General features: G+C 42.1%; 1 protein-coding gene across 1 annotated transcript in view; it reads right to left on the bottom strand.

Moving 5' to 3' along the window:
- hibch (3-hydroxyisobutyryl-CoA hydrolase) overlaps window positions 1-26,469 on the bottom strand; it is a 35,461-nt gene that overhangs the window by 6,756 nt on the left and 2,236 nt on the right. The window contains exons 4-7 of the mRNA XM_030758779.1: window positions 24,938-25,022; window positions 24,756-24,836; window positions 24,580-24,632; window positions 10,868-10,946 (exon numbers count right to left, since the gene is read on the bottom strand). Of these exons, the coding sequence (XP_030614639.1) occupies window positions 10,868-10,946; window positions 24,580-24,632; window positions 24,756-24,836; window positions 24,938-25,022 (298 nt within the window). The remainder of the gene's footprint in view (window positions 1-10,867; window positions 10,947-24,579; window positions 24,633-24,755; window positions 24,837-24,937; window positions 25,023-26,469) is intronic.

Raw genomic sequence — 26,469 nt, 5'->3', positions numbered from 1 at the left:
TACATACAGTGATATTACAACAAAAGGCTGCTGGCACACAACAAAAGGCCAAAGATGCAGATTAGAAGCATTAATGATTAATTTTATCACAATCCGCAGCTTTAATCCATTCAGTCTGTCCTTTCAATAATGTTTCCATTTGATTTCAATATTTCTGACAGCCCTGTGGTTACAGCTGGTTTTGTAGCATGGCACGATGTGAGAGGAAGGGAATGGAGGAGAGAGAGGGATTAGATGAGCTGACCTGATTCATGGCTGAAAATGTAATATTATAAATGTGGTAGATTATGGCTGTTGTTCAGGAGGCTGGCAGGGCTGGGTTAAATCTGTTAATCCTGCCTCAGAGGGGGTTAATGGGGGTTACAGTGTGCTTACGTGTCGATATGCAGGTGTGATGTAAGAACTTAGCATTTATGCTACCCTGCTAGAGATGCTACAAATACACTTAAAAGAGGTTTTCCTGAGGGAATAATTAGGCAACCTCAGGTACTCACAACTACAGCTGAATCCCATCCATACGATGCTCAACTGGTGCATTTACAGCTCCACATGAAGCCTCATGTTCACCTGCTAATGATTACATTTTACATCACTCTAACCCAAGCAAAGACTTGCTTACACTGAAAATACAGCAATCAAGCCTAATATCATGACCACCTGCCCAATATTGTGTTGGTCCCCTTTTACTGCCAAAACAACCCTGACCCATCGAGCCATGGACTCCACTTGACCCCTGAAGGTGTGCTGTGGTATCTGCACCAAGATGTTAGCAACAGATCCTTTAAGTCCTGTAAGTTGCGAGGTGGGGCCTCCATGGATTGGAGTTGTTTGTCCAGCACATCCCACATTTGCTCAATTGGATTGAGATCTTGGGAATTTGGAGGCCAAGTCAACACCTCAAACTCATTGTTGTGATCCTCAAACCATTCCTGAACCACTGTTGCTTTGTGGCAGGGCGCATTATCCTGCTGAAAGAGGCCACAGCCATCAGGGAATTCTGCTTCCATGAAAGGGTGTACATGGTGTGCAGCAATGCTTAGGTAGGTGGTACGTGTCAAAGTGACATCCACATGTAAAACATTACAGGAACGAAACTTAGTTTCTGAGGTCCCTCCAGTGCAAGCTGGCTTTTATATTATATATATATATATATATATATATATATATATATATATATATATATATATTTACAAATAAATAGCATAATTTGAGAAACAGCATATATAGATAACTAACATGTCCATTGTTGGTGCTCTTAGTGATGAAGAGGGGTCAGCATGGGCACCCTGACTTGTCTGCAGCCCCAAACACAACAAACTGTGATGCACTGTGCACTCTGACACCTTTCTATCAGAACCAGCATTAATGTTTTTGGCAGTTTGAGCTACAGTATCTCATCTGTTGGATTTGACCACACGGGCCAGCCTTCAGTCTCCACCTGCATCAGTGAGCCCCGCACGTTCACTGCTTTTGATAGATACTGACCACTGCAGACCGGGAACACCCCACAAGAGCTGCAGTTTTAGAAATGCTCCGACCCAGTCGTCTAGCCATCACAGTTTGGCCCTCGTCAAGCTCGCTCAGATTCTCATGCTTGGCCATTTTACCTGCTTCTAACACATCAAACTCTGTTATTCACTTCACCTCTCAGTGGTCATAATGTTATGCCTGATTAGTGTACATTACTGCTCTAATGCCAAACAAAACAAGATCAAATTAAGGTAAAGTTAAGATAACAGTTAAAACAACAAGAAAAAAAGAACTGAAAATGCAAAAAAGCCAATATGAACTATAAATACTAATAAAACAAAGACAGTAAAATTAAAAAAAAAAACTATACAAGCCGGGACAAACATAAATGCTAATCTATAAAAAAAACTGTTTCAAGAAGACACTTAATGACACAGTTTCTGTAACCCTCATGATAATTACCAAGTTATATTTTATCATTGTTGTACCCTGCCTCTCACCCTACGGCCCAGCAACCCTGAATTGGATAAGCAGAAGAGAATGAATAGATGGATGTTTAGCTTTGTATCCAGAGTTAAATTAGCGTAACTAGTTTCAGTAGGAAAAAAAAACTCTTTATTGATTAGTGTTACTATATGAAATTAAAATATACAGTATATGCAGTATCTTGTGAGTGCTTTGTGCGACCATGATACATAAAATATCCCCATAAAGCTTGTTGTCTCTTCTTTCTGAAGCAGTTTGAATTTTCTCTCCAGCAGAAATGGTAATGAGTTATGGTCATTTAAAAAGTTGTTTATCATAATTTTGGGATGAAATAAAACTATAAATAAAAAGGCAGCTGCTTTCCAGCGAAAGAGGCAGAACACTCTCGTTCCTGATGGAAAATCACGCAGTGTGAAGTTTCTGATTGCACAGGCCATGCGCTGACCTGCAAGTCAACAGCTTTTAGTAAAAACAATCGTGACAACGTTATGGCCACAGCAGCTGGGAAGGGGATTAGGTGAGATTTCCTGCTCTCCTCGCCAAAGTGATGGGAGAGTTTCCAAGAGAGCAGGACACTCAAGAAACTTAATGGTGAGGTTAAAATTGCCCAAAAAGTATCCTATGTCCAAGTGAGCACATTGTAAAAAGAATTAATACTTTAAAACAGACTAACAGACACACATACAGTGTAGAATATCTACGACCCATTATAGCCAATCCTGAGCATGTACAATTGAATTATGGTCCCATTTCCTCCCACTCCTTATTGTGGCCTCGCCTTTGAGAAAATCCCACACAAATATCAGACCACATCAGCGAGAATCTCCTCCTTTTTCTTGCTGCTACGCTCATTTCCTGTCCTCTGACAACATAATCTTTACCCTTCTCTTACTCCACAATGCTACACATCAGTAGAAGATTTATTATAAAGTTGGAGCCCTGGGTACTTCAGAATAACATACCTGACATGTTTCTGTTTGTATGTGTGGGTGTCAAATGAAGAATGACTCGAGGGTCCTCGGACATTTGCACGTATGAGAGAGTGAGTGCACGAAGTCAATTAATCAGAACCTGAACAGACTAACATTAAAGCTGCAGAAAAAAAGAGCAGTGCCCACGCTGAAAAGCACTTTCCTATTCCACTGATTCCAGGACAAACATAATAACACCTGCACAGAAAGTCAAAGAGGTAATAAAACACTCTCAGAACCTTTATGATGTGATTACACTGACTGAGAAGACACTGAGGACATTAACTGACCACAGTCTTATTCCCAACACAAATCCACTGTGACAAATACACTATATTGCACTGTATTGTATTCACTCACCCATCCAAACAACTGAATTCAGGTGTTCCAATCACTTCCATGTCCACAGGTGCATGAACCAAGCACCTAGGCATGCAGACTGCTTCTACAAACATTTGTGAAAGAATGGGTCGCTCTCAGGAGCTCAGTGAATTCCAGCTTGGTACTCTGATAGGATGATACCTGTGCAACAAGTCCAGTTGTGAAATTTCCTCACTACTAAATATTCCACACTTAACTGTTAGTGGCATTATAACAAAGTGAAAGTGCTTCATGGAATGGGTTTCCATGGCCGAGCAGCTGCATACAAGCCTTACGCAGCTCGGCCTCTTAGTTCCAGTGAAAGGAACTCTTAATGCTTCAGTATACCAAGACATTTTGGACAATTTCATGCTCCCAACCTTGTGGGAACAGTTTGGGGATGGCTCTTCCTGTTCAACATGACTGCACACCAGTGCACAAAGCAGGTCCATAAAGACATGGATGAGCCAGTTTGGTGTGGAAGAACTTGACTGGCCTGACCAGAGTCCTGACCTCAGCCTGATAGAACACCTTTGGGATGGATTGAAGCGGAAACTATGAGCCAGGCCTTCTCTCCAACATCAGTGTCTGACCTCACAAATGTGCTTCTGGAAAAATGGTCAGAAATTCCCGTAAACACTGGTGGAAAGCCTTCCCAGAAGTGCTGAAGCTGGTATAGCTGCAAAGGGTGGGTCAACATCATATTAAACCCTATGGATTAAGAACGGGATGTCACTCAAGTTCATATGCGTGTGAAGGTGAGCGAATGAGCGAATACTTTTTTTTATTAACCTTTATTTATAAAGGTCCCATTGAGACTCAGTGTCTGATATGCAAAAGAGACCTGTTATGGCAATACGTTTGGCAATGTAATTTCATTGATATCACTCTGCAAATAGTTTATATGCATTTACATTCACATGCAGCAATAGAACTGCGATAATTCATGTGGATATGGACAACATGCCAGTTTACGGTACAATGTCAGCTGCATTTGCTGTTAGAGATTTGTTCCTAATCTCCTCAGCACCTCAGAAGACGACCATCTGTCTATTAGAGACAATTAGCTAGAGAGCAGTGTCTGAGCAGTGGCCTTTTACACCAAAGAACCTGCCTCACACTGCAAATAACAGATGAGTTGTTGACCACATACTTGGTGGTTCAAGCTATCACGCTTTAAAAGATCTTCTAATAGGTGATCCATGTGAGTAATCTATGAGTAATCCATTTTCTTTAAACAGGTCTGATGTTATTCTCCCATGTATTGAATGATATTTTTTTATACCAGACATACTGACTGGAACACAACTTTAAAAAAAAAAAAAAAAAAAAAAAAAGACCTTCCTCAACTCTTCAGCTGCCACCTGAAGGACCAGCCTGAGGACTGATTATTGGTGAAGAATCCACAGGATGTGATGTTTATGCTTGCTTACAAAGACTGTATAAAAGATGGATGTAGCTTCCACACTTAAAAGGCACATTCAATGCAGAAATGCATTAACCTGCAATGGCCAGTAGGATGCAAAAAGACCTGGTTGCATACAAGTCTATGGGAAAACAGTCTTATTTCCCTTGCTTTGTGACCTCAGTTTCAGGTCATGCTGGATAAAATGTGAAGATCACTTTTACAGTCCTTATAAGAGTCAAAAAAAAAATTATCCCAGTGAAGCTGGTGCAGGACGTGTGAGGAGAGTGAGACAGTGGTGAGGCGTGCAGTAGGAGTGACAGATGGGGTCAAGATGGAGGTGATTACATCAGGGATCAATTCTGAGCACATTCTTGGTTGCAGTGATGATGGACAGTCTGACTGATGAGGTCAGGCAGGAGTCTCTGTGGATTACAACATTTGCAGACGACACTGATCTGCAGTGAGAGTAGGGGGCAGGTGGAAGAGAGCCTGGAGAGGTGGAGGTACGCTCTGGAGAGAAGAGGAATGAAATTCAGTCGAAGCAAGACAAAATGCATGTGTGTGAATAAGAGGGAGACAGGTGGCAAGGTAAACATGCAAGGAGCCGAAATAGCAAATTTCAGCCTAATGGAATGGGAACCAGCATCGGACCGTATCATCAGAGCAAAGTTCAAGTCCAGATTCCAGAAGGTCACCATCATCATGTGATATGCTGCAACAAATGCTACAAAAGCAGAGGTGGGAAGTAACGAAGTACAAATACTTCGTTACTGTACTTAAGTAGATTTTTCAGGTATCTGTACTTTACTTAAGTATTTATTTTTCTGACTACTTTTTACTTTTACTCCCTACATTTTTACACAAGTATCGGTACTTTCTACTTCTTACATTTTCAAACAGACTCGTTACTTTTTAACACGTCAGAGAGAAGTTAACATTTCCGGTCAGTGCGCCGTCAAACATCAAACGATCTGAGCCTAAACGGAGGAATAATAACACATAAGAGACAATCGTACTGGCGTATCCTCCATCATCGGGGCTTATCTCGTACAAAGGGATTAAATACGCAAACCCATATAATTAATGTATCATTTATAGCGCTATAATCAGGGGTTACAGCGGGCCGGACCGAGTCCGTAAGTTGCGCTGCGGCACATAAACAGCTTAGCTAGCGCTACTGAAGAGGAGCGAGCACGAAGGGAGTAACGTGTGGCAGGTAAATGCAACGTTTCTAAATGCTCAACAAATATCAGCAAACACACAAAGTGTCTGCAGTTTGTTACACAGTGTGTCTGCTAGCTAAAAGAAGAGCTGCTGCATTTCAGGGAGAGCAAAGAGAGAGAAGTTCACTCAGAGATGGAGAAAGAGGACAGGAGAGGAAGAAGAGAGGTTAGAATTAAAGGTAAGGACTGAAAACAAACTGAAGTATGCTGACGTTGTGTAATTCAAAGATTCTATGAAAATACTGCAGTTTAGGTTAGCTTGTTGTACTGTATTTACAGTAAAGCTCTGTGTTGGTGCACAGAGACTGTGTTCATGGTCAGAGTTACAGGTTACATCAGTGCAGCAGAGATGAGTTTGAATCAAAGCTGCTGATGCTGAGATTCATTCACTGAATCCAACATTTCTACAGCCTGTATGCTGTCAGTGTAGGGGATGGAGATCAGCTCAGAGAGCTGTGAAATACTGGGTTACATCTTTGTGAGTTCAGTTCATCCACACAGAGCAGTAAACCTCAGAGCAGCAGCAGCAGGTCAGCTGATCACAGCCTGCACACCAACATCATTTACTGCAGCTCACAATAGAAAGCTGTGATTCTTCTCCCCATGCAGAGCCACTACAGCTGATCTTAGGGTTCCTCCACCTTCTGAATCCCACTGTAACCCCTGAGTATCCTCATGTTGGTGTTTAGGTGGAGGCACAGTCACCCTCTACTATGGAGGACACAGAGAACAGAGCTGTGCTTAAATTCACTTTCACAGTTTGTGTCCTACATAACAGATTCAAGCTGAGTGCATTCATTAGGATTAAAATTTAGATTGGAATAATGTTTCTATTCTCATGTAATATTATTTTATATTATTACAATAATATATAATGAGGTTCGGTTAGTTTTACACAAAAATAGCAGGTAGAAACATCCTCCAAAGAACTACTTTTACTTTCTTACTTTGAGTACATTTCAGAGCCTGTACTTTTTTACTTTTACTTAAGTAGAGAAGTTGAACCAGTACTTCGACTTTTACTAAAGTATTTTTTAACATAAGTACTTGTACTTCTACTTAAGTACAGAATGTCAGTACTTTTGCCACCTCTGTACAAAAGAAGAGGTGAAACAGCACTTCTATGACCAATTACAGGCAGTAGAAGATAAGATACCAAACAGGGATAGAAAAGCAGCAAAACAGTAATTGAATCAAGCAAGAACAAAGCAACAGAAGCAGCAAGCAGCAGCTGGACACACAGAGATAGCCAAAGTAGTAAAGAAGAAGCTGAGAAAAGACAAATTATGCTAATGAGAGTACAAAACACGCAGAAACAGCTGCAGAATGTCGAAAATTTGAAAGTATGAAACAACCAGATATTAAGTGGAAGGAGGAGCAACCTGAACAGACCGGTGAGAGACAAGCAAGGCAAATTGCTTACATCAGTTGAGGCCTAGCTAGCACGTTGGAAAGAACATTTTGAGGAAGTGCTCAACAGGCCTCCAGAACAAAATCCACTACAGTTAAATAAAGGAGAGCCGCTTAATAGTAACAATGGGCAGATCACTAAAAAGGAGATCCATAAGGGTCTTAAGAGGCTAAAGAATGGAAAAGCAGCAGCAGCAGACAACATACCATCTGAAGTGCTAAAGGAGGCAAGCCCAGAACTTGTATACTGGCTGCATAAGCTTCTGAACCTGATCTGGACTCTGGACTGAAGGGAGGATTCCAGCAGATTGGAAGAAAGGGTTGCTGTTTAAACTGCCTGAGAGCAGAGACTTGCCACAGCGTGGGAAGTGGAGAGGCATTACCCTGCTATCGACCGCCAGGAAGCTCCTGACCAGAATCATCTTAGAGAGAATGAAGGACGTCGTTGACAGCAGATTGCATGACGAGCAGGCAGAATTTAGGAAGTAGTGGCCTTATACATACCAGTTTACCACACTTAGGAATTATTGTAGAACAGTCATCAGAGTGGCAGTCATCCTTGTATGCAACCTTCATAGATTTTGATAAGGTGTTTGATAGTGTAGGTAGGCAAACCATCTGGAACATCTTGAGACACTATAGAATGCCTGAGAAGATCGTGGTATTCATATCGGAGCTATACCATGGTTTTACCTGCCAGGTTACTCATGGCGGGAGATTGTCTGAGGGGTTCCAGATGTTGACGTGAGACACGACTGCTTGATATCCCCCCTTCTTTTCCTTGTTGTTCTTGACTGGGTTCTTGACAAGAATAGCCTACACCAGTGATGGAAAGGGAATCCAGTGGACACTGATGAAGAAGCTGGACATTTGGAAGACCAAACTGCTGTGTCTGAACACCAAACAAGGAGTTCTCAACACAGGAGGAGCAGCAGTAGAGAAAGTGTCAGAGTTTGTATACCTTGGCAGTGTGATCGGCACTACTCAGGGCACCGAAGAATACATCAAAGCCAGAATCAGGAAAGCTCAGCAAGCTTTTGCTGTTAAACTCCAATGTGAGAGCAGTGCTCTTATAAGGCTTAGAAACCTGGAGAATGACGAATTCCAGTTCCAAATGCATCCAGGTTTTCACCAATAAGTGCCTTAGACAACTCCTCCACTTGAAGTGGTTTGACAAAGTGCCAAATGAAGCCCATTGGACACAAACTAAACAACAGTTGATGGACATCCAGATTCAAGGGCAAAAATGGAGATGTATTGGGCATACTCAATGGGCAGAGCCTTCCAACATCACCAGGCAAGCACTTGAATGGAACCCCAAAGGGAAACACAAGCAAGGCCACCCAAGGGAGACCTGGAGACGCAGATGAAGGACCTGAAGGCATTCAGCCAATTCGAATGTTATCAGTCCATTAAATGCACGTTATCAACGATTATCAGACCCATAGTTAAGGGCCAGGAGGGGCCGTCTCCACCTCCCAGACGGTCAAAAAGGTTGTTATCATGGTTCTAATCAAGGATCACTATTCCGGTGTGTCGTGGACTGGAGTGGATGTCTGGAGTGGATCTGGATTCCGCTCTAATTAGTGATAACGGCCAACTGAGATGGCTAGCAGGTGCAGGAGGGTCCAGTCTGAACTACACTTATGGGACTTATAACTGTTAATAAAGTGCATTTAAGGACTGATAACATTCAAATCGGCTGAATTAGAGCGGTAGCTGGCTGCTGGGAGGAACTACGATGAATCCAGATCCACTCCAGACATCCACTCCAGTCCACGTCACAACGGAACAGTGTTCCTTGATTAGAACGATGATAACAACCTTTTTGACAGGCTAGGAGGTGGAGACGGCCCCTCCTGGACCTTAACAATGGGTCTAATAACTGTTGATAACATGCATTTAATGTACTGATAACATTCAAAGCGGGTGGGGCGTTAGGACTGAACTGGGAGGTAGTCAAATTAACCGGCAGGGACTGCAAGAAGTGGAAGATGACTGTGGAGGCCCTATACTCCACAAGACAATGAGTGGAATAACAGATTTTTAAATAAAATATTTTTAGAACATTTAATCAAGAACTCTAAACTCTTGGCATAAACCTCCAAAGTATTTGTCTTTCCTGCACTGTGACTGTGTTGAAGTCCTGGATCTGTCTCTTCCCTTCTGGATGATGCAATCTGTTTTTTTCCCCTCCCATCTCTCTGGAGGCTCAGATAAAAAAAATAATTTTGTGTGTCAGAAGGCTGCAACAGAAGCAGAACAATGTACAGCCTGCTTTTCTATCACTGACGTGTACGTCTTCCAGGAAAAGATAGACAGGAGAAGGAAAAGATGAATCACATATGGGAAAAGCAGCATCCGTTACTGATGACAGCTGCACCGCTGGATCACCTCTCACTGGGCTTGACTCTTCTATATCAATCTTTTTTTAAGTACAGAAAGTGATGTGCTGTCCAGTGAGTCCACACAATTAACATTATTGCACTTTACAAGTCCAACTAACCAACCACAACAACTCATTTAAGGGTCCTGAAATGACATTTGGAGTATTTCCACTTTAAAATAGACAATAACACGGCAGTTTAAAATGACTGAGGTGCTTCATTTTCACGCAGTTCCTCTAATGTCCACATGAGGCTCTCTTCAAAAGCGAGTCAGTCCCCCAAAGACTCCTGTATTCAAACGTTCAACTTGGCTCACTCCTTTAGATATTGTTAAGGGTCAAAGTGAGGGGGTGTGGCTGCTTAATTGACAGGCACACCTAATCGCTTTCTCCTAGGCTTCACCTCATCTATTTCTTGTCACTGAACATGGCCTCTTGAACATTTTTATGGAGGTGGTGACTAATCTTCTCTCTCAGTGATGAAGGCATGTCTGCCAAACGTAGCCTGGCCACTTTGCAAAGCTCTTGCTGCTGATCCCAGAGCTGTTGAATGAACATGTCCAAGCAATGCACGTAAGAAGCAGCGGAAAGGAAAAAACAATTTTAACTGACCTGCGATTCATCCCGCTGCTCTACAACAAAGATGTTCCCTATGCCCTCTAAGCGTCACCAACAGTTGCAATATAACAAGAAAACAGTCGACAAACGGCAGAAAATCAAATGTGATGGAAGCAAATTTGTTGTTAGTTATAATTATTTTATTAGTCTGTTACTTAGCACTAATTAGCAGGTATGTGTACCTCTGTGCTGCACCTGTACAGTTTATGAATGCAGCTTGCTAACCAGCTAGCAGTTTAAAAGATGGATTCTTTCCATGTTAGACTCCCTTTATCACACTGCTAATTTTAGCAGTTAATTTTCAACCTCATTTAGGGATGAGGTTATCAACATATACTGTGTACTGAATACAAATCATCTTCCTGCTGGCATTTTGTTCCCCAGCTACACGTGCAGACAGACCTCATATGTGAACTGGGTCAAGCTTGTAATCATTGCTCCTACATAATTAATAGTCTAGATACCCATTCCCGCCGGTGTGGGGCTAGTCCCTGCCACCCAGCCCTGCTCCCGCTCAGCCGGATAACTGGCTTACCGATGGCAGTCTCTGGCATGGCAAACAGCGTCTTCTCGGTGGCCACTCGAAACCGTCCATGAACTGAGAGACCTACGCCCTGCAGGTGGAAGAGAACAATTGTTAAAATAAATAAATGAAATAAAAATAAAGAGTATGATAGAAGAAGGTGAAACAGGCAGCCAAGGTGGGAAAATATTGTACACGCACGGGGGATCAGTGTCATTAATGACTCTCAGAGAGCTGGAGACTGAGATTTGACTGTAAAAGTAAACCAGACTAAGCTCTCATAACTTTTGACTGGTAGTGTGTGTGTGTGTGTGTGTGTGTGTGTGTGTGTGTGTGTGTGTGTGTGTGTGTGTGTGTGTGTGTGTATATGAGAGAGAGACAGAGAGAACTCATGCAGATACCAGCAGGAAGAGAGGTGAAGGCTAATGAGCAGTGTTGGCCAGAGGACATTTCCAGCCCAGTAAGGACCGAGTGTTCGAGTGTGTGTGTCATATTATAAGGTTGCCTTGGAAACAACATCCCTTTGAATACCTGAATGCATATGACCATAGACAGGAGAATTACACTGCCTGACTGTTCCACCAAAGCTCAAGTACCTGTCAATTAGATGCTTTTATTTTGATATCTGTAATATCAGTGTTGTATGTCTGAACATAACATTGGTCAATCCAAAAGGAAAAAAAAACTGCATACACCAATCAAGCATAACATGATGACCACCTGCGCAATATTGTGTTGGATGCCAAAACAGCCCTGACCTGTCGACCCATGGACTCCACTTGACCCCTGAAGGTGTGCTGTGGTATCTGCACCAAAATGTTAACAGATCCTTTAAGTCCTGGGAGCTATGAGGTGGGGCCTCCATGGATCGGGCTTGTTTGTCCAGCACATCCCACAGATGCTCAGCTGGATTGAGATCTGGGGAATCTGGAGGCCAAGTCAACACCTCAAACTCATTATTGTGCTCCTCAAACCATTCCTGAACCACTGTTGCTTTGTGGCAGGGCGCATTATCCTGCTGAAAGAGGCCACAGCCATCAGGGAATACTATTTCCATGAAAGGGTGTACATGGTCTGCAACAGTGCTTAGGTAGGTGTTCCATGTCAAAGTAACATCCACATGGATGGTGGGACCCAAGGTTTCCCAGTAGAACATTGCCCAAAGCAGCACACTGCCTCTGTCGGCTTGCCTTCTTCCCATAGTGCATCCTGGTGCCAGGTGTTCCCCAGGTAAGTGGCACACACGCACCACACGATGTAAAAGAAAATGTGATTCATCAGACCAGGCCACCTTCTTCCATTGCTCTGTGGTCCATTTCTGATGCTCACATGCCCATTGTTGATGCTTTTGGTGGTGGACGGGTCAGCATGACCTGTCTGCAGCTATGCAGCCCCATACACAACAAACCGTGATGCTCTGTGTATTCTGACACCTTTCTATCAGAACCAGCATTAAATGAGCTGGAATAGCTTATCTGTTCTAGTTCGCCAATCGGACCACACGGGCCAGAATACCCCACAAGAGCTGCAGTTTTGGAGATCCTCTGACCCAGTCAAACTCTGCTTCGAACACATCAACTTTGAGGACAAAATATTCACTTGCTCCTTAATATATCCCACCCACATCAGGTGCCACAATGAAGAGATAATCAGTGTTATCCACGTCACCTGTCAGTGGTCATAATGTAAAAGCCTCTGATGTATCTCAGTTGACTGAGATATATCATCTTTCCAACACTGACTTTGGAAAGATGACGTCATATGTTGCCAAATTCACAGATGGTATAGAAGATGGGCCTTGCTTCTGTGTCTGAAAAGTGAAAGCCAGGCGAAGCGCCTTGAACCTGTATTTTTTTAATGGCCACCAGGGGGGCGACAGCTGTGGTTGTAAAGAGACACAGGAAAACTCTACTCTAACCAAGTATCACTGTCTAAGCGTGACCGTCAAGTGACAAAAAAAAACAAAATCAAGTGCAAAACACAACAGAGTCCTGTCTGATGAACCTGTGACTGTCGCTGCGTTCTATTTGAAGTCGGACATCAGAAATCCCGAGTTCCCAGTCAGAATTTTCAGCTGGATCGCCCCTAAAATCTGAGTTTCCACTTAAAGTCGGAAAAACTACACCAACCCTGACTTCGCGACTGAAGACGGGAGCAGCGAGTGTAAACTTATAGTCTGTATTAATTCAATTCAATTCAATTCAATTTTATTTATATAGCACCAAATCACAACAAACTGTCGCCTCAAGGCACTTTGTATTGTGGGTAAAGACCCTACAATAATACAGAGAAAACCCAACAGTCAAAACGACCCCCTATGAGCAAGCACTTGGCGACAGTGGAAAGGAAAAACTCCCTTTTAACAGGAAGAAACCTCCAGCAGAACCAGGCTCAGGGAGGGGCAGTCATCTGCCGCGACCGGTTGGGCTGAGGGGAGAGAAAGACATGCTGTGGAAGAGAGCCAGAGATTAATATCAATTAATGATTAAATGCAGAGTGGAGTATAAACAAAGTAAATAAGGTGAATGAGAAGAAACAGTGCATTATGTGAACCCCCCAGCAGACTAGGCCTATAGCAGCATAACTAAGGGATGGTTCAGGGTCACCTGATCCAGCCCTAACTATAAGCTTTATCATAAAGGAAAGTTTTAAGCCTAATCTTAAAAATAGAGAGGGTGTCTGTCTCCCGAATCCAAGCTGGAAGCTGGTTCCACAGAAGAGGCGCCTGAAAACTGAAGGCTCTGCCTCCCATTCTACTCTTAAGTATCCTAGGAACCACAAGTAAGCCAGCAGTCTGAGAGTGAAGTGCTCTGTTGGGGTGATATGGTACTATGAGGTCTTTGAGATAAGATGGTGCCTGATTATTCAAGACCTTGTATGTGAGGAGAAGAATTTTATATTCTATTCTAGATTTAACAGGGAGCCAATGAAGAGAAGCCAATATGGGAGAAATCTGCTCTCTCTTTCTAGTCCCTGTCAGTACTCTAGCTGCAGCATTTTGGATCAGCTGAAGGCTTTTCAGGGAGCTTTTAGGACAGCCTGTTAATAATGAATTACAATAGTCCACCCTAGAAGTAATAAATGCATGAATGAGCTTTTCAGCATCACTCTGACAAAGGATGTTTCTAATTTTAGAAATATTGCGCAAATGCAAAAAAGCGGTCCTACATATTTGTTTAATATGTGCATTGAAGGACATATCCTGGTCAAAAATGACTCCAAGATTTCTCACAGTGTTACTGGAGGCCAAAGTAATGCCATCCAGAGTAAGTATCTGGTTTGACACCATGTTTCTAAGATTTGTGGGGCCGAGAACAAGAATTTCAGTTTGATCTGAATTTAGAAGCAGGAAATTAGAGGTCATCCAGGCCTTAATATCTTTAAGACATTCCTGCAGTTTAACTAATTGATGTGTGTCATCTGGCTTCATTGATAGGTAAAGCTGAGTATCACCTGCATAACAATGAAAATTGATGCAGTGCTTTCTAATAATACTGCCTAAGGGAAGCATGTATAATGTAAATAAAATTGGTCCTAGCACAGAACCCTGTGGAACTCCATAATTAACCTTAGTGTGTGAAGAAGACTCCCCATTTACATGAACACATTGGAGTCTATGAGATAAATATGATTCAAACCACTGCAGTGCAGTACCTTTAATACCTATAGCAAGCTCTAATCTCTGTAATAGAATGTTATGGTCAACAGTATCAAAGCTGCACTGAGGTCCAACAGGACAAGTACAGAGATGAGTCCACTGTCAGAGGCTCTAAGAAGATCATTTGTAACCTTCACTAATGCTGTTTCTGTACTGTGATGAATTCTGAAACCTGACTGAAACTCTTCAAATAAACCGTTCCTCTGCAGATGATCAGTTAGCTGAGGAACGGTTTATTACCACTCTGGAACATATTCAAGGTGGGTGTGATGTTACTCCCAGCTCCAACATCTAACTTCTGAGGTAAAAGGAATGTGGCAGCACTCCAACCAATGTGGACTTTGGTGGTCAATACCGCCACAGGAGGTACATCGAAAAGACAAGTTGTGCATAATGGAAAGACGCGGGCGGTACCTGACATGACAGACATGCAAATGTGTTGATCCAAACACAGAGAGCATAAAAGAAACTAATAACACACAGAACTGCATTTAATGAATCAGTTTATGTGGATGGCATCAATATAAAAATACAATAAAAACATCCAGAAAGCGACAGACCAGAGCCCCAAAGCCAGGATTATTTAACATAATCATGTTAAATAATGCAAACTTTCAACAGAGGATTCTCCTAATTAAAAGATCCCAATTCATAAACTCAGGAATGTGGCTTAATGAATGTGGGTTTCATTATGAAGCAGACTCAGACTCAGTTCATGTGCTCTTATTACACCAGTTTATTAATACAGCCCACCCTCTGATGAGAGCATCCTGTGATGTGTCTGGGATTTGAATGTAACGCAGAGCCACATTCGTCTTTGACTAATCGCCAGTAATTCTTAATTAAAACACAGAACTGATGTCACAATGCAGCCCGATATGGGCCAACCGGTTTTCCACTGCCTGAAAAGCAGATTCTATATTTAAACTCTAAAGGCTTGTTTGAATAACTGAGACATAAATTTAATCTCACATGATTCACAACATTCCAACCAAGACCACCACAGCAGTGGTCCTCCAGAAACCAATGGTCCAAAGCATTCCTAAGGGCAAATCTTACAGTTCTGCAGCCATTTTGAAGCTCCTATGGGTGCGACAGTGCTTTTTACTGTCACCTGGCTGCAAGAAACCTTGGTGTGACTTTTGTCAATTAGGGCTCCTCAATAAGGTGAAGGCCTCCCTTCCTCCCTCCACACGCCTTTGAGAGAGTAATTCCTTTGTTACCTCCCGATTACACTGATGTGATTCTTTGTATGTTGGCCTTGCTCAGTTATTACTTCTTCACCTGCAGCCTGTACAAAATGCAGCTGCTCGCCTTTTTAGATTAGATTAGATTCAACTCATTGTCATTGTGCGCACAAGGCACACAACGAAATGATCGTTCCAGATCACTCATCCAGAGACGAGCATCTGTGGTCATGCAGCTACCGTTAGGCAATGTGGTTCAAGTGTCTTGCCCAAGGACACAACGCAGCACAGTGACAGGGGCTCAAACCTGCAACCTTCCGGCTGCAAGGCGAGCGCCTACCCATTGCCACGGACAGAAATGGCGTGATCACATCACACCTTTATTGGCCTCCCTACACTGGCTTCCAGTCCATCTCAGGATCCAGTTTGAAATTCCAAGAGTCTCAATGGTTTGGCGCACCCTTCCTTGGTGAGCTTTTACAGGTTTGTGGCTTTTGTTTATTTTAGTGTACATTTATTGTCCACTTATATATAATGTATATTTTGTACAGCCCGTATGGCACTTTTAAAAAAAACCTCAGTTGACCAGTGTGCTATAAACTTTGACCTCGCTCGACCTACTCTATCTAAATGAACAAGGAGAGCCATAACTTCATATCGTCATTTTTTTTTTTGAGTGCCATGTCTCCTCCTTTTACAGTATACACAGTCCATGACTCTGCACCACTAAATAATGCTGTTATGTAGTGCATTATAAAGGCTGTTACCTGCTGAAGGATCAATCACAGCCAAAACGATTGATTACAGCTGACAAACTGTCTTTATCTTGATCTTAGCGATCAGCAAAAGAGAGTCAGCATTTGGCCTCACAGCAGAGATAAATGACCACAGCATTAAAAATATCTGATCACTGGGGACTAAACAGACCTCTGCCACGAAAATTGCTCCAGACCCCCCCCCCCAAAAAAACAAAAAAACAAGGGAAACACAGGCTGTAAGATCCTGCATTTATCTCATGATGACATCCCCCCCCAAAAAAAAAGTTAAGGTTGGATTGAGAATTTTTTCAGGGGTGAGGCTGTGCCCCGCTTAGAAGTGGGCCATGCCATTTAAAAAAAAAAAAAAAAAACCTACTGAATTTTAAAAAGTTCCCACCTGACCCCATCAGAATAAGCCGATTTTATTTTATGCAAATGAACCCATCTTCATACTAGAATATTTTCCAAGTTGCAGGCCTTCAAAGCACATAGTCGTGGGTTAAAATTTCACACCATATTTTTTCCCAAATATTTTGAAGCCTCATAAATAAGAGAAGATGAGTCTGGTACAAAATGTAGGTTAAAGCGAGACCTCTCATATTCTGTGTGTGTGCTGACCAGCCACCTATCCCACATGGTGGTATGACCCTTCAAAGTTTACCCAAGATGCACTTTTTTGAAGTTTTCCTCCAGCAAATGATCAGAAATAGATCAAACATCCAGAGCAGCAGTGCTCGTTTCTTTTCCTCTACTCCACAGACATTAATCCGTTTATTCAAATTATGACAGGCCATGATACTGGTGCTCAGTGTTGGTTATAGAAAAAACACGTCTGTTGTCTGTGACGCTTGGAGAGAATCTAAACAGCTTAAATGTGTTTTTAAGGCCTGAAAATGTATGTTATTAATTTATGAAGGTATAAGGGCTCAAAAATCCTGGAAAAAAAAACAATATGCAAGCAACCATTGGGAGAAAAGGCAGAACTGTACGTTCCTTATATCTTCAAATGCATACCAAACTGAAATGATGAAATTTACATCATCTCTAATCACTCATTTCTACTCCTAATACAAAAACACCTGCATTGAGATCTTCTTAGTGGCGTGAGTCTCAGGGAAACGGGGGAGCCGTCTTCAGGTTTTATTGTTACGTTCTGGAGGAAATATCCTCCTGCTGTCAGACTGGCTCTGGAAGATATCCCTGAGTTTAGTTTGGAGTGGTGTCTGGGACATGGTTAAATAGTCCTGCAGGAATCACTATCATCAGCAAATACAGTTATTTCATTCACGACTCCACGTTGACTTTATGGTGTGAAGCTGACCCAAATTGTGCACTAGGCTCTTTAGGCACAACTGGCACCTTTAATCACATGGTATGGGAGTGGCTGCCTACTTCTTGGAAACAGTCTCGTTTTTTAAAATGATTTCTGCGTTTTTAGATGGGAACTAAAAAAAGTTGGTCGTCAATTGGTAGCTATGCCAGTATTTGCTTATTAAATGACAACGGTTGCTCCCTTTTGTTGATGATATCTTGAGCTTTCCACTGCTTGTATCCATGGGGCTAAATAAAGCACGATTAAACTTTGGGCCCATATGGTGGGAGGATCTTACAAAGCTCTGGACTATCATCCTGTGTGGGTTTTGTTTTTTTTTTTTGCATTTTGTTTGCTTAATCTCAGTCATGCTCTTTGGTTTCACTGCGTGTTTATGCTTATTTAAAAGGCAATGCAAATTCGGTCACAACAAAGAATTCAGAATTTGCATTTCAGCAAAACAGCCAGTGTTCATCTTGCCTGCGTCTATTTTTAGAAACCCGATGAGTCATGTAGATCTGAGTGACCCTGAACTATAAGACTGATGAACGGCGTAAATCACAGCAGCAAACTCAGCCAAAGCGCAAAAATAACACAACCTGAAAATAACTGTGGGAAAGCAGACTTTTTCAAGAAGAAAGATAACCAGACAAATGAGAAGGAGGATCCTTCTGTGGAACAAGGGGCAGTTAATATCACATTACTTTAGTTTCACCATAAAAGTAGTGGAATATTAAGCACTGGTGAGGAGCCTTATAAGAACATGTCTCCAGATCCTTGTGTAAATAATAGCAATTTGTCTGCAGATGAGGATGTTTACATCTTAAAAATTTACAACCTCTCTGAAGCAGCTTACACTGCCGAAGAATGCAGAGGTGTTCCTGAAGGCCTCTTTAGGATATCTGGGTTATTATAATATAATCGTCACATATTGTTTGAATTACTCTCTTTGGCTTTTGCAGCAGGTGAGAGACCAGAACGCCTGTGTGGATTATACCGAAACCTTCCAGCTGGTGTAACGAGACCAAGTGACAGACAGTTTAGTTGCTCTCCACGTCACCCTCGCTCAGAGCATTCATCTTCAAAACAGCCGCACAGGCTCTGGATGGAAGATGGAAACATTAAAACGGGGATTAAAAGCCTTGTTGGCACTCCTCTCATCAGGCAATCAGAACAAACGCAAACAAGAACAAGAACCCTTTGCTCCAGCAGACACAAATCAGAGTCACACAGCCCCGGACAAATATCTGTCAGACAGACAGCATTCCCTGTTAGGAGCAGTCTTAAATACAGAGTGTTCTCACTGTGTAAATGTTTGAAATCTGAAGTGCAAGCTGAGAGAGAGAGAGAGAGAGAGAAGGGGAGTATGCTCAAACATAAAGCACACTGGATTAATAACGAGCAATCACAGACCTTAATTTGAGGGATTTTAAACTCTGAAGGATGTGCGGCAGAATCACCGAACAGACTGCGTGTTTCTCTTTGAGTGGTTTCTGACCTGCCGTTTACTCCCTGGTGGTTTGTTATCTCTAATGTAAGAAAATCCAATCCATGTGGGAGTTCTGCCCTGAGCTTGGATCAGATCTGGGAACAGGGTCCTTTTGGACTTTTCCTTATATGGAGCTAGCCTGTTTTCATCCAGTTATGCACATTAAAGAGCAATCACCCCGAGGATGGTTTGCTCCGACATTAGTGTCGCCTCAGTACTGACGTGACACGTGGAAGAGGTCGACTTCAAATCGCTTTAGTTCCAGAACTATAACTCATCACATAGAAGGAAGTTCTCTGTGTGATAAGCAGTGCAATAAATAGTTTTGTTTGTCTTTTAATGGGCTGATGACCAGATCTGACTTCCAAAAGCCATACGATGCAACACACATCAGATCCAGATCCTTCAGCCCTCCCCTTGGATCCATCCAGCATTTTCCTTTATGGCGTTTTCTTTTAAGCTTTTTTTCTGACAAATAAATTACAGCTTCTGTCAGTCTTGGAAAGCAAATACAAGTGGGGGATAGCATCATCATCCTGATGCCTGTCTAAACACAGTAAGCCAGCAAACAAGATGATTTTCTGGTTCACAGCTCTGAGGATTCATCTCCCTGTAAAATGTACTTTTTTTTTTTCCTTTTCTTTTTATTTAAGTGGTCACTGCTCATCTGGTTTGCTGGTTTTTAGCAGAAAGGTGTAGCAGTTAGTAACAACTGTTTTCCAGATGGTGGTTTTTAAAAACAGCACTAAAAGGAGGGGTTTGGGCCCTCCTTTTAGTGCTGTCCTACAGGTTAAGACAGCGGCTGGTTAACCTGTAGGTTAAAACCAGCCATTTCCAAACTTAACAAAAGCACCGCCAGGCGTGGCAAAATCCGCCCGTCACGCTAGATTAACCCTGTTTGTTGTGACATGACAAAGATTTAACTTCCAGGAGTTGATCTGTGCATAATGTCTTGATATGGCAAAAAAAAAAAAAAAAAAAAAACGCAAGGTTTCATCAAAATCCTTCAAACCGTTTCTTTGATGTGAAGTGGACATGAAAAAACTTATCATGACCTTGAAAGGTCAAGGTCATGTCAAGTGACCCCATATACAATCCCAGCCTTGTTTTGGTCATAAAATATCGACCCATGAAATTTGGTAAGTGTAGTCCGAACGGTTCTCGAGTTATTGAGCAGACACTTTAATGAACGCTGCCCGCCCGGCGTAGGTGACCACATAATGCATCCTGTCTGTCAAATGGTGTATAATAATGTCACGACCTGCCCAAACATGAGACCAAGCTGTCTTCTGCTCTCATAGTTTTATTCCACGTTGCTCTTCTGGTTTGATTCTCCTTCAGCAGCTTTGTTTTTGATGCTAATGAGGCATTATGTTCATTACAATTCCCCAACAATCAAGACTAAATCCAAAACTGGTTTATAGAAACAGGTCATTTATATAAATAACTAATGCATCTTTACAGCTTAGCTTCACTCTGATGTACACTGCAAAGACAAAGCATTGCTTTTAAAGATAAACCAAAAATTATTTGACAATGTTTGTGTATAACCTAAAACTTTAGTCAGTAAAAGAGCTGCAGTTTCTAAAGTGCCCCGCTCTTCATCCCATCAGGGAAAATAAAGGTTGTTTGTTTCTTGTACAAAGTTGATCAAAAATCTATCATCACATTATTAGAATAACTAGAGTAAACCTCCGGTCAGTGATATGCAAATGAAATTTACACTGGATATTTAGAAACTGGAAGCGGACTGCACATCCGCATTTCACTTACAAGTATGGAAATTTTATTCAGCTGTGAGGCTCATTTATGAAGTAGAACAGCATTAATTATCATGTTAAACTCCTCCCAAAGGTAACAAATAAATCACTGTGCCTCTCTGAATTTAGACCCAAACAGAAGTCCAGATTTGCCCTCCAGCTTTTAACCTTCACTTGGAAGAAGCAACGCTACCAAAAACACGGATGAAACGGACAAAAACTCGAGATGAAACTGATTTATTCATGCCGTCGTCTCCCAACGCATCCCAGTTTGATCCACTAAGACCTCATCCTTCTCTCCGTTTTGTTTTCCTTTGTTCCCCGTGTCAACACAAGACACAACCAGTTGCTGTCTATCCAGCTCTACAGCCCACCTCACAGCTTGTTATTCCTGACTCTGCCCACCTGAGATAACTGCCAAGCCGAGGTGGAAGAACATCATGTATTGAAAGACTTATATCCTCTTTCAATCCCATCACAACAGATCTAAAATTCGGAACAGACAGCATGCAATCAAAATGCACTCGTACCCTTAATGCCTAGTTTTGACACCTCAGTACACATCAATGAAGATGGGATTTGATGACCATTAAAACAGGTTTCTGGGTTTTCCAAGGGTAGCCCTAATAAGTTGTACAGACAGAGATCAGCGTCACTAACTTCTGATGCACACCCAGTCATTTTGTTCTGGAACCAGGCCTGAAATATGACAGAAACCATTCAGTTCAGAAAAGAGACACAAGGGTTACCCCTAGCAGGCGTCCAGGGGGGAAAGAGTTAAACCTGCATTCTTTCCAACAGCCAGCAGGGGGTGACTCGTTACAAAAAGAACGTGGGCTGTATAAATGTCTGAGAGAACCGCCCTACTTCCCCCTCGCTCTGCGACCTCAGTAAACACTTTCCTGAGGAGTTTAGGGTCTCATAAAACATGATGTTCATTTTTTAAATCATTGTCCTTACTGCTTCAAAAATTTTGATAAAGGAGAATTAAAAACTGGAAACTTCAGAACGGGATATCACAAACCAAGAGGTGACGTCCCGTGACTACGACAATATCTTTAACATACATGGGGCACCACAGGGCCCACGGCTTCTTACAGGCCAGTACTGAGTGAGAGGTACTGTTGTGCTTCAAGTCCTAGCATTGAGAGCACGTGTATACCACTGTGTGCAGCAGACAGGAGCTCTGTGTCATGATGATGTAGCTGACAAACGCACCACTCAGGCAAGAGTGATGAGTCGAACACCAGCAAGTTTACTCTACTCATCGTTTCTCAAATTTTACATGTCAGTAATCACAAAAATGTATCAAGAATGCCTTTATTAGTCCCACAAATGGGGAAATTGCAGTTAACAAATGAGCACTGATTAGCATTCTCCCTTTTTTATTTTAGGATCTTGTAAGTCCCATTACAAGTGTGGGTAATGCCAGACTCTTCAGTCCCTAAGCTGAGGCTCCAGCCCCCTGATTAGTTCAGTTATGTTCATTTTTTTCCTACATTTAAAATGTCTTATGTGTATTACATTCGTAAAACGTGCTACACTATTAGCCCACTGACATACAGAGAATATATACGGAGCTGTGATAATTTGTCTCCTTCCTGATTTATTAGTTTTCTTTGCATATTTGTCACACTTAAATGTTTCAGAACAAACAAATTGTAATTTTTAGACAAAGATATCCTGAGAGAAACCAGAGTAAATAGAAATCCCCCCCGTTAAATATTACCAGTCACACCTGATCACTGGCAGACCTGCTGAATCAAGAAATCACTTAAATAGAGCCTGTCTGACAAAGTGAAGCAGGCTGAAAGATCTCAAAAAGCAGCACATCATGCCTAAAGAAACAAAGTCACCAACATCCATCAGTCTGGAGGAGGTTACTTTATGGGTGCAGGTTTCTTCCTTCATTTCATGCTATATTATCATCAAGATGGATAATCTATATTTTTTTGTCAACAGAAAATGTATTTTCCTTTAAATTTTAAGCTTATTTTTATTGTGTTATGTAAGATGTTATTTGGTGAGAAAGCAGAATATTTGTTAAATAAACTCTGCAAAGACCGACAAGACGAACAGCAGCACGTTTCCTCTGCTCGTTATTTGTCCTGTTATCCAGACCTGACATCTGTTTACACTCCCAGTGAAGCAGGACTCACTGACATAATGCATTCCCTCACCCTAATCTAACCTCAAAGTGGGCCTGTTAAGTTTTTTTCTTACTTTCCTGATGTACATATACTGTTCCAGTGGTGGAATATATTCACATTAAACATGGCCTGAAGTCGGTGTGTGTACGAGTAATCTCTGAGCTCAGGCTTCAGCACAACAGGCACTGCCATCACTGACTGCTCTCCACGATTCTGGCATCCAACCATGTGACAAGAGGCTCACTGGAGAGGCAGCTGATCACTGCTGCATTTTATATGTTTCTTCAAAGTGTTCCTACTTATGTTTACAGAGAAATAACTATAGGTGCTTTCAGCAGCTCCCTTATTTTTCCCCAAGGGGCTGCAAGAATGGACAGATCTGCATCTTCGATTTGGCACCGATTTTACACCGGATGCACTTCCTGATGGAGCCCTCCCACTTTTCAAGGCTTGGGACCAGCACTGGGAGTACACTGGCTGTGTTTGAATCTCCTCCCAGCCTCCAACAGGGATCTTCGGCATGTAAGACAAATGTGTTAACCACTACGCTTTTATATACTGCAGTGTTTTATTAACTCTTTTACAAAACACAGACAGGTGCATGAATATGAACTCTCCGCACGGGTACCTCCACAAATATAATCCAGTTCAGTAAGAAACACTGCAGTGTAAGGCATTTATTTTGAACTGTGTATCATAGAAGTCAAAGAATGAAAAAAAAGATAGAGCAGCAAATAGTTAATAATCAATCTCCTTTAACACTGCAACTTAGCCATTTCCCTCTGAAGATGTGAGGAACAACCTTGATGCCCTTATGTCAGTGGTTTCAGACCTAAACTGGTCCTTACAAAGGTACCAAAACACACCCACACACATGCACGCAGACACAGTCATGATGACTAATGAGCCAGCGGGATACTGGCTGCTGTGAGCAACCTCGGTGACACCTCAGGAGCAAAATCCCCATCAAGGTCACAACAGAGATCCATGCAGGAGTGAAACATCTCCTCTAACCAGGTGAGTTAAACAATTACACGGCATCAAAGCCTGTCCTGATAAGTGTGTGCTCGTGTGTCTGTGTGTGTGTGTGTGTGCAGCTCTGTGTGTACACCACTTCACTGAGCTTCCAGTGGGTTAAAAGTACCAATTCATATTCCACCCATATCTGACACCTGGAGGGAGAAACCAGTGGCAGCAGCGATGCTTTGTCACATTACATTTCATCCAATCAGAGGCCACCTTGCCACTGGCAGCAGGTAACAGCAGCAGCTAATTCTCCACTGACACCTACTGGCAGAATTTAATATCACACATCATACATGGAGTGCTTTTCATCCCAGCAAATGCCAATAATGAGGAATAATATCCACCTATCCACCTTTATAATACAAACTGAAAAATCTAACTCACCCCTCCCATTGTTATGCCGTCAATGAGGGCAATATACGGCTTCTGGCACGATCCTTGAAAGATGAAATAAAATGTGTAAGAACAAGAGTGAAATCTGACATTAGACATGAAGAAGCCCAGGTGAATGAATACCAAAAGTTAACCTTTAAAACCATCAGTGTGACCATAAAGCATACCGATAGCATTGTTCAGAATATATTCCTCACGAAAGAAGTCCTGAGCAAGAGAGTCGCCGACCTTCCCGGCTTCTGTGACAGCTGAGAGGGAAAAAAACCAAACAGAAACTGTAATCAGTCATGCAGGTGAACACGAAACCTGGTCAAAAACTGAGAAGTGAAGCCTGAAGACGGCTGCTTACCTCTAATGTCTCCACCTGCACAAAAAGCTTTGTCACCTGCTCCTCTGATGATCACGATGTCAGTGTCATTGTCGCTTTCCCATTTCTAGAATCCCAAATAGGAAAAAACATAGAATGAAGTTTACAGGAAATGTGCTTTTATCCAAACACCTGCCTTAGACATTTTATTAAGTCACAGTTACGGCATAAACAGCTACATTTCGGGTTCTAAGAATGTGTAAAAGGATTTTTTTGTACAAAGTATAGCCAACAAGAACTCTGTAGGATAGTTTTAGAGTAAGATTGACGTCAAACTGCAGAGAGTTGACAGAGGAGAAAAAAAAATCCTGTGTACAGTGTGCTTCAATACTTCCTGATATAAGTTTCTCGAATGCCTTCTTCTGGCTGCTCCCTTTAGAGGTCGCCACAGCGACTCATCTGCCTCCATCTCACTCCCAGCATCCTCACACCAATCATCTTAATATCCTCCTTCACTACGTCCATGAATCTTCTCTGTGGTCTTCCTCTTTTCCTCCCCTCTGACAGCTCCATCTTCACCATCCTTTGTCCAATACATCCACTATCCCTCCTCTTGCCTCTCTAAATTTTGTCTCCAAACTGCTCAACCTGAGCTGATCCCTCTGATGGACTCATTTCTAATCCTGTCCATTCTGGTCACTCCCAGTGAAAATTTTAACATCTTCAGCTCTACCACCTCCAGCTCCTCGTCTTCCTGTTATGTTGTCAGTGCCACTGTCTAACACGTCAGTCCAAAATGTTCCATAGGCAGGGGTTAAAGTGGGCCAGAATGATCCGGAATGGCATTCCAGAACCTTCTGTTAACGAGCAATAAAATCTAACAGGCAGGTTAATTCATTATTATTGAATGAGTTAATTTTTTTTTTGTCTGCTGCTGACTGATGGCATGGAGATACTTGCTCTGTGATAAAGGAGCAAGCATAAATGCAGTAATTTTTTTGTTTTTTTAGCTGGCAGGTCATTTCAAATGGCAATCATCAGCAAACACACAAACTGTTTCTGTGCAGTTTGTCACAAAATGTGTCTGTGAGCTGCACGTACAGCTGCTGTATTTCACAGGGAGAGAAAAAACAATGTAACACTGAGAGATGGGAATGATGTCAGAACGAGAGTAAAGAAGGGAAGAAGAAAGGTTTTGTCAAATTATGTTTTTGTGAAAAATCTTGCACAATAAACTGAAGTACACCAACTTTGTGCTATTCAAAGGTTGCATGAAAATACCAGGCAGTTTAGTGCAGGCCACACTGGTTAGTTTGCAGGGATGTGCTACCTGGACTGGTCACATCTGGGGTACTGTTACTAGGTTATATCAAAGTGAGCAGATGATGTTGATGGGATCTGCTCAGTGAATTCTACCTTTTAAACCAGCTTTATGGTGTTTGAGGGTTGGAAATCAGTCATAAATCAGTCATCTTTAATTTCCCTGACAGAATCTTCCTAAGGGTTAATAAAGTTTTATCTAATCTAATGCTCATGAAACATCTGCTTACATTTTGTTGAATTCAGTTGGCTAA

The sequence above is a fragment of the Archocentrus centrarchus genome, chromosome 21 (assembly GCF_007364275.1).
Source record: "Archocentrus centrarchus isolate MPI-CPG fArcCen1 chromosome 21, fArcCen1, whole genome shotgun sequence".
Taxonomy (NCBI): Eukaryota; Metazoa; Chordata; class Actinopteri; order Cichliformes; family Cichlidae; genus Archocentrus; species Archocentrus centrarchus.
Note: the sequence above shows the minus strand (reverse complement) of the source record. Positions and strands in the feature narration are given on the sequence as shown.